This window comes from Pantherophis guttatus, chromosome 7 (assembly GCF_059756535.1).
Source record: "Pantherophis guttatus breed Tessera chromosome 7, ASM5975653v1, whole genome shotgun sequence".
In the NCBI taxonomy this organism is placed as follows: domain Eukaryota; kingdom Metazoa; phylum Chordata; class Lepidosauria; order Squamata; family Colubridae; genus Pantherophis; species Pantherophis guttatus.
This window is the reverse complement of record NC_142069.1, coordinates 813125-821917: the sequence shown is the minus strand read 5'-3', so window position 1 is coordinate 821917 and position 8793 is coordinate 813125. Positions and strand designations below refer to the sequence as shown.

Below are 8793 nucleotides of genomic sequence, written 5' to 3'. Positions count from 1 at the left end.
GGGCCAGGGGCTGATGTGCGCCCGCTAGCCGCGCTGCCCGTTCCCCCTTGCCCACTCTCAGGCGCGCGCGCAGGCACGCGTCCCCGGCGCGCAGAGCATGCCTCTCAGCCCAGCCAGCGGCAAACATGAGGCTCCGGAGCAGCAGCAGCAGCGGCGGCGGCGGCGGCGGCGGAGGCAGCAGCAGCAGCAGGAGGACGAGGACGAGGAGGAGGAGGAGGAGGAGGAGGAGGAGGAAGAGGAGGAGGAGGAAGAAGAGGAGGAAGAAGAAGAGGAGGAGGAAGAGGAGGAGGAAGAAGAAGAAGAAGAAGAAGAAGAAGAGCAGTCTCCGCACCGCTGTCAGCAGCTGCAGCAGGCCGGCGTGGTGAACGGCGATCCTGGGGAGAGCACGGAGAGCAGCCTCAGGGAGGAGACCCTGTATGATACCATCACGCCTCCCGCCGCCGCCCCCGCCGCCGCCCCCGGCCCCGGCCCTTGCTCCTCCGAGACGCCGGCCTCTCCCCCGCCAGGGCGGATGGACGAGCCAGCTCCCAACGCCCTGGTCCTGCGCATCGGCATCCCGGACCTCCAGCAAACGGTGAGTCGGGCGCGCAGCACCAAGGAGAGCGGCGGGCCGCGCCTGGGGCGCTGCGCCCGGGCCGAGGTGCGCGCCCCGCAGCGCCGGCCCAGAGCGGGTGGGCGCAAGTCCTCGGCCCCGGGAAGGGAGGGAGGGAGGGGGCCACCGGCTGCGGTCCACCCCGCTCCCCCGCCTGTGGAATGGCTGCTGGCTAAACTTTTACGCAACTGCAGTCCCGGGGGGGAGGGGGCGCAGCAGCCCCCACCCCGATTCCGCCTCCCTCCCTCAACTCTGCAGAGGCTGGGATGGTCCTGAAGGAGGGCAGAGGGGGCCCCTCCCGCCCCAGTTGATGGTTTAGTTGGGAAGACTCGCGGGGGGTGGGGGGGCAGCATCTTGGAACGGCTGCCCTGGCCACAGATGGAGGGGTGGGGGCTCATCCAAGGAGAAGCCTGGCTGCTTGCTGGGGGTTTTGGTAGCAGCTGGGCTGGTGGGGCAGAGAGTCCAACCGGGTGAAGGGTGGGGGTACTTCAGGGGCCCTGAGGGTCTTTCTTGAGAGGGAGGGTCAGGCTGGTCTTTGAAGCTGGAGAGGCGTCCCAGAAGGGGCATTTGACCCAGGCTCCCCTGGCCAAGAGTGATGGGATTTGTATTCTGGAATGGCCTAGAATTTGGAGGGGGCTTCTGTGGACTCCAGTTATAAGGTGTGGGGGGGTGTATCAGGGCCTTTGGGAGGTTTGCAAGACGCCCCTGCTGTGTGGGGTGTGGGGAGGCCTTTTGTCGCTCTGGGTTTAGGGGGGCCTGGTGGAATTCCATCTCTGTGGGGCTGGACATCTAAGGCGGAAGTAGAGCTTTGGGGCAGGAGGCAAAGAGGATTGGAGACATTCTCTGTGGTCTCTTCTGAAGTTTGAGCCCCAGTTCTGTGGGGCTACGGTGCCAGTGCTGTTCACAGGCTACAGCCGGAGGGCTCTGTGGGGTGTGTGTGAATCCATGTGCCCCCAGCCCAGCAGATGCTCGAGGCTGGAATGCGGAGATCCTTGGAAGGGCCCAGGGACCCATCCTGGAGGAGATCTTGCTCGATTGGGGGGGGGGGTTGAGAAAAATCTTGAAGCCCCCAGACTGGGTGGGGGCACAATTGCCTGGGCTCCCTGTTGGTTTTGCTTGGGGAGGAGAGCCCTGCCCTTCAGGCCCCCTGGGGGCTCAGCAAGGGTCTCCCTCTCTGCCTCCCTGCAGAGCCCTCCCTGAGGCAGGCAGCAGGCAGAAAGCAGAGCCCTGAAACGTTGTGCCAGGGCTGCCAGGGGCAACCATCGGCCCACCTCGGTCTTCTGCACCTCCCTCCCCTCGCTTTGCCCAGCTCCCTCATCGGCTGCCTGGGCTAAGGAGTTCCAGAGGGGTGGGCAGCGTGGCCGGGGCCTGCAGGGTTTGGGGATGGTTGTTTCCCGGCTGCTCCACCTGGGTGGGTGAGTGGGGGGAGGGGTGCAGGCACGCATTCCAGCTGCTCCTGAGTCCCTGGGTCTCTGTGGTCGGTCGTGATGCCGCCCTTCGCTTCGTGGGAGGTTTGGCAAAGTCTCAGCATGCTGATTTTTGCAAGGGGGAAAACTCCGCGCTTGGCCTGCCAGGTTCTTGAATGGAGGGACGTTTTGGCTAGGTCGCCCTTGGGGGTGGGAGGCGGGGTGTGTGTGTGTTGGACAGAGGCAGCTTTCCACAGAGGGGAGACGAGGGCTGGGGAGGATTTAGGGAGAGAGAGGGAGGGGCTGGGGAGGGGGCTGGAGAATCCCAGGATAGGGATTCAGGGGTCCTGAAGGCCAGTTGGTCCCCTGGATGGGAAGCCTGCCCCCCTGGGCTCCCCTCTCTCCCCACTGCTCTCCCTTTTCGGAAAGCTCTTCCAACATCCAACTGGACATGGTTGTCTTCTTCTGGGCCATTCTCAGGCTGGCCAATGAGTGGCAGAGGGAAGCTCTGGACCTCCTTCTGGGTGGAGACCTGCAGATGAGGGCACGTGAGTGGCACGTGAGTGATGGGCAAAGAGGCCGGTCCCTTCCCTTCTCTTCCTGGGACCATTTGCTCTTCTCAGGACTCTCCCAGGACTGAGGCAGTGGGGAAGAGGGAGGTGGGAGAGGCCTTTACCTCTGGACCCATCTTTCCTTCCTTCCTTCTTTCTCTCTCTCCTCCCTCTCCCTCTCCCATTCCTTCCTTCTTCCTTCCTTCTTCCTCCCTCCCTCCCTCCATCCATCTCCTTCAGCAATCACCCAGTGCCATCTTTGAGCAAGGGAGGGGGAGATGCCCTGGTGGGAAGGGGGTGGGGGGCTGCTGGGTGCTTCTCTAGCAATCCTTCCTCCGCCTGCGGGAGCCAGATTACAAGGCCTTCCGATGGCACCTGCCAGCCAGGAGAGGATCGCTCGCCCTCCTCTGCCTATTGGGCTCCGGGTGGAAGCCCTTCCGGATTCAGAGGACACCCGACATCTTCTCAGCCATTCCCAATACTGGGAGGTTTCCATTCAACTTGGCTGAGAGCAGACTCAGTTCTGCATCCTAGATGGGAGGTAGCTGAGTCTGTAGGCTAGGTGCACAGGTGACGTAAACCATGATGGTCATAATTGTGACTTATTCACTACCGTACAGTTGGCTGAGTACACAGGAACTGCAAGGAGGAGGATTCCAACCTGTCCTCTGGAGGAACTTCCTGTCTGTATGAGCTGTCAGCCACCCCTGGAGGTCACTCCTTCCCTGGAGTCTCCTAGTAGAGGCTGGTCATCCAGGGCTGGACTAGAGGACCTCTAAGGCCCATTCCAACTCTAGGGTTTGGGGAAGGCATTGTGTCAAAGCAAAGACACGGGGGTAGCTCTGAGAGTCAGCCCTGCCTTGCACTGGCCGCGAGGCCTCCGCCACTGGTCTTCTCCTGCTACGGATAGGCAAGGAGGCTTCCTGAGGGGGGTGGGGGGAGAAAGTGGGCCTGATCCACCCAGGCAAGAACAGAGCAGCACAATCAGTTCAAAGGCTGCCCCACTGAGGCTCTGATGGGCTGCCACAAAAACTGCAGAGGGACATCTGGGGGGTTGCAGCATGCAGGAGGCTGTCTTACTCTTTGGAGGAGACCCTCAGGGGTCTTGGTCTTCTGGCTCACCTTGCAGGCTGGGCTGTAAATGGCTTTTCCTCCCTCCCTCCCCCCCCCTCTCTCTCTTTCTTTCATTCCCCTTCCTCGAGGGCCTGGGGTCTTCTGCAGGCTCAGAATTCTGCAAGGGGCCCAGGCTGTTGCCTTCATTTTGGTTTCTCTGGGCCGGGCTTGTAGGACGCATCTCACGCAGTGCAAAGGAAGAACAGCTCATGTCCTCTTCCTTTCCTTTAATCATACTCTCTCCTGTGTGGCATAGAAGCAGGTTAAACCAATTACAAATTTAAATTAGATGAGCCCCCCTTGGAGCAGGTTGCTGTCAACCCAGCCAGCCATGACGGCACAGCCGAGCCTCCATATTTAGAGGCAGACCATCTGATGTGTGTGTGGGGGGGGGGGAGTATGAGGAGCAGGTAGGGCCTTTTCCTTTGAATCCGTTTGTGGTTCCTTTAGAACTATTTAACTGCCCCTGTTGGACATCGGTCTGATTGGTCCTTCTTGGAGTGATCTGGGGAGAGATTTGCTGAGGGGGGAACTGGCCTTCCTCCCAGTTGCATTCGGTAGCCTCAAACCGTTAAGGGAGGGGAGGATCTTGTGGGGGTGGGGTAATGGCAAATGTTGCCGTGGGAGTGAAGTGGAGTCATGTTATTTATGTATTTATTTATATATTCATTTGTTCAGAAAATTTGTAACCCTGGGCAATCCACAAACAATGCATAAAACTGAATTCATGAAAACCAGCGTAAAGCAAAATACGGTTAAGAGGCATTGTAATACTACATCCTGAAAACACTTGGAAATGTCTGTGGGGCTCCCCTAACGTCCTAGCCCCCCCCCCCCGGAAAACGCAGGTTTTCATGGCCTTCCAAAAGGCCAGCAGGGTGGGGGGCTCCTGTGGATCTCCGGGGTGGGTGGGTGGGCATTCCACAGTGGAGGAGGCGCAACAGAGAAGTTGCAACTCCCAGATCCTGCAAAATGGCATTCGTTCACAGACACAGCTCTGCCAGATCTCTGGGGTGGGCAGAAAACTCTGGGTGAAAATGGTCTGTGGGTTTCTGGTCCTGTGTTACACGTGGCTTCAGAGGTGTCAAGCACCTTGAACTTCAGCTGGAAGCCTACTAAGGTCCATGGTTAAGGGTCTAGGGAGATCCAGGTCATCCAGGTCATGGTTGTCCCAAAGGTGCTTTTTCCAAAAAGGCACCTGGACTTTCTTGGGTTTTTTTTTTCCCTTGAAATCATTTTGCTTCTGATCCAAGAAGCTTCTTCAGTTCCAAAGAAGACTGAAGAACATTGTAAGCATTGTAAACATTGTAAGACTGTAGCGCATTGTAAGCCACCCTGAGTCTCCAGAGAAGGGTGGCATATAAATCAAATTAAAAAAAAAAAACCACCAAGAAAGTCCAGGTGCCTTTTTGGAAAAAGCACCTTTGGGATAAAATCCATGGTGTTATGCGCGTGTTCCATGGTGTATCTAAAATCACCTAAGTTGCCACATTCTGGACTCTGCTGTAACTCCCAAACACCCTTCAAGGGTGGACCCAAGGAGAGCACATTGCAAACATCAAACAAGGCCTAATTTAGGCCTGCGCGACCATGAGCAGAGCCTCCCAACCCAACTCAGAAATGGGCACCAGAAGAACCAGTCCAAAGACTTAGCTCCATCCACTACTACCTACTTTCTCCATCAATCGCCAGGCCATGTTTGACTTGGTTTTTCCAGGCTCAGAGTTGAGGGACCAGTGAAAAAGCTGACACCTAGTTCGGCCTACTGGTTGCATCCAATCTGCTTCCTGGCACCAAAGCCATTCTGAAAATGAAACCCTTGTTTGGGCACATCCAGAAATCCACCACTCAAGTGAACTTCTCAAGGGTGCCCTTTGCAGTTGTGGGTGAGGGATAGGAACCAAATAAATGCAGCAAACTGTGATGGGGAAAGAGAAGAAGAAGAAGGCAAAGAAACCCTCCCAATGGTGGGACTGAGGGACCAAAGTCTCCATCATAGCAGCCTTCCAATATTTGAGGGGCTGCCACAGGGAAGAGGGGCTCAGCCTCTTCTCCAAAGCACCTGAAGGCAGGACAAGAGGAAACAGATGGAAACTGACCATCCTAGAAATAAGGAGAAATTTCCTGACAGTGAGACCAGTTAACCAGTGAACGACGTGTCTCCAGAGGTTGTGGGTGCTCCATCACTGGAGGTCTACAAGAAGACATTAGACATCCATTTGTCTGGAATGTTCTAGGGCAGGGGTCTCCAGCCTTGGCAACACTTGTCGACTTCAACTCCCAGAATTCCTCAGTCAGCTTTGCTGGGAGTTGAAGTCCACAAGTCTTAAAGTTGCCAAGGTTGGAGAGCCCTGCTGTAGGGTCTCCTTCCTGAGCAGAGGGTTGGGTTAGAAGACCTCCAAGGTCCCTTCCATCTCTGTCATTCTCTGATTCATCTTCCAGAGGGTGGCTGGGGAGGGACTGGATTCTAGCCGTTCTAGCTTTGGGCCCTTAGAACCTCTCACCAGATCTATCACCTGCATTTCAATAAAAGCCGAGCGAGACATCTGACGTAGCTGAGCTGACAGCAGAAAACCCGCTCTGGGGGTCTAGAAACGCCCGTTCCCATGGAGAGGCAGCCAGAGACCTGAGAAAACCCATCAAGCGGCTTCTCCTGACAGTAAACACAAGATTTCCAGGAGGGAACGGCTGGCAAGTTTCACTCTGCTTGCAAAAGGCGAGGGGTGGGGAGCTTTTGCACCCTCCCCAAACACAAGGCCTCCTTCAAAGAGGGGAGGATTTCCATTCCATGGATGTGGCTGCCATCTTGACCTGTTGACACGCACTCATACAGGCATCTCAGCATGTATGTACGTGTGTTTGCACAGTGCTGGACTCCAAAGCATTCGCATTACGCACATGAAGTACTGAATCAGCCAGATTGGAAGTGGTCTAAATCAGTGTTATTCAACCTTGACCCTTTGAAGATGGGTGGACTTCAACTCCCAGAATTCAGAGCTAGCTGGGGAATTCTGGGAGTTGAAGTCCACCCATCTTCAAAGGGCCAAGATTGAGCAGCACTGGTGTAAATAATGGCTTCTTCTAGTTCCCACTTCAGCTGATTCCCTGCCACCTTCTCAGCCACCTTCCCCCCACCCAAATGATTCCCCAGAAGGCCACCCGGTCTCTTGACCTCCCTTCTGCTTGCAGCCTCTTCTCTTCTGCCCAGGGGCAGCTGCCGAAAGGAGATTCAGCTTCCAACTTGGCAGGCAGAGCCACCAAGGCCTGGCACCGAGCTCTCTAAATCAGGGCGCAAATGGATTACATGGTGGAACTGATTAGCCACCATCTGTTCCAAGATGGCCATCACAGGCGGTCTGCTGACAAGGGGGATTCCTTTCTTCTCAGAGCCAGGTTGGAGAGTCAGAGAGTTTTTGTAGCAGTGGAAAGTTGACCTCCTCTTCCTCCAGGAACAAGGGAGGGAGTTTTCTGGTAGATGTAGCCTTCACCACAGAGTTTCATAGGAATCAGCCTGGAATGGAATTAGTTGTTTGGTGGAGTTAGTATTAATTTTTCCTTTTGTTTGAACTTTTCACTGCGTTGGCAAGAAACATCAAGGAGGAAATCCAATGTTTCCTGCCCATAAAACCAGACCCAGATCTCATTGCAACCTGGAGAAGCAACCTGGAATTAAGGAGAAACTTCCTCACAGTGAGGACAATTAACCAACTTGCCTCCAGAAATCATGGATGCTTCATTCATGGACTAGAAGACCTCCAAGGTCCCTTCCAGTTTCCTATTCTATTCTATTCTATTCTATTCTATTCTATTCTATTCTATTCTATTCTATTCTATTCTATTCTATTCTATTCTATTCTATTCCTGGGAAGGGTGTCTGTTTTGATGCCTGTCTTGTGGAGCAGCCTCTATCCTGAGCTATGCACAACTGCTAGCCTTTCAAAAGGTCCTGGCTAATCTCCCGGATGCTGGGTGGGGTTGGGGTGTTAGGGGAGCTCCTGCATGGCTGCAGCTGTCTCTCTCGTGCTGTTATTGAGATCCCAAAGGGGCTTTTTCCAAAAGGCAACTGGACTTTCTTTGTTTTTTCCTTGAAGACGTTTCGCTTCTCATCCAAGAAGTTCTGAGAACTGAAGAAGCTTCTTGGATGAGAATCGAAACGTTTTCCAGGGGAAAAAACCCCCAAGAAAGTCTAGTTGCCTTTTGGAAAAAGCCCCTTTGGGTCAACCATGTCCTGGATGACAGAGAATCTCCATAGAGGTTGTGATTGAGGGTTGTTATTGTTTAGGGGCTCAACTCTTTTTTTTTATCCCTGAAATGGAGGGTGACTTTGCTTCTGCGTTTAATCTTCGTTCGCTGCCAGAGTGCCTTGGTAGACGGCCAGTCGTGTAAATATGTAAAGAAATAAATCAGAAAGCAGAAACCGATGGAGGACGGGTGCTGAGAGAGGCTGTTCTGGGCTCTGGCAGATGCGAGAATGATCAGGACCATGGAGAGCTCCGTGCCAGGAACCCCTGACTGGGCTGGCTCTGGGAAGGGGGCTGATGAGGGACCTGGGAGGGGGGTCTCTTTGTTATCCACCTGGATCCCCCACCCACCCACCCAACCCCAGCCTGTTTTGGGGTTTTAGGGGCCCCAGACTTCCTTAAAGGTCTTCCTTAAAATTGATGAGGAACTTTACAAGAATCAAGATGATGGGACAATTGCTGTATCTCTAAAGATGGAGCTGACAATTCTCCCTGAACTAACCTGATTTATTCCCCTGAGCTAACCTGGTTTATTCACCGTCTTTTTCAGGGTTCACACCACTCCTTATTTTCTCCCTTCTGCTTCCAAATTCATACATTCAAGGGGTGTCTGTGTGTGTGTGCAAAATCTGAATAACCACTAGATGGCAGCAAAATGTAACAAGAAACTGCCTTTTCACTGCCCTCTTGTGGTCATCCAGATATCTGCGTAGCTATGTCAGCTAAAATTTTACAAACAATACACCCAAACCTGGTCAATTTTTATCTTGGTGGCTTAGGGGCAGAGGGCAGAAGCATGTTGTGCGAATTCAGAAAATGAGGTGACTCGGTAAAGAAGGCTGTTGCATGTGGATTCCAGATACGTATTATCCATGTTCATCTGATGTATG

The 8793-nt window shown here is 54.4% G+C and overlaps 1 protein-coding gene across 11 annotated transcripts in view; it reads left to right on the top strand.

The window, feature by feature from the left end:
* The first annotated feature begins 267 nt into the window (after positions 1 to 267).
* The window catches only part of SHANK3 (SH3 and multiple ankyrin repeat domains 3), a 206454-nt gene continuing 197928 nt past the window's right edge, over positions 268 to 8793 (top strand). For 6 of the 11 annotated variants that reach the window (XM_087873529.1, XM_087873528.1, XM_087873527.1 and 3 more), the window contains exon 1: positions 268 to 574. In XM_087873529.1, coding sequence (XP_087729655.1) covers positions 512 to 574 — 63 coding nt within the window. In that variant the 5' untranslated portion in view covers positions 268 to 511. The remainder of the gene's footprint in view (positions 575 to 8793) is intronic. The other 5 variants (XM_087873530.1, XM_087873536.1, XM_087873534.1 and 2 more) reach the window with 1 other exon arrangement.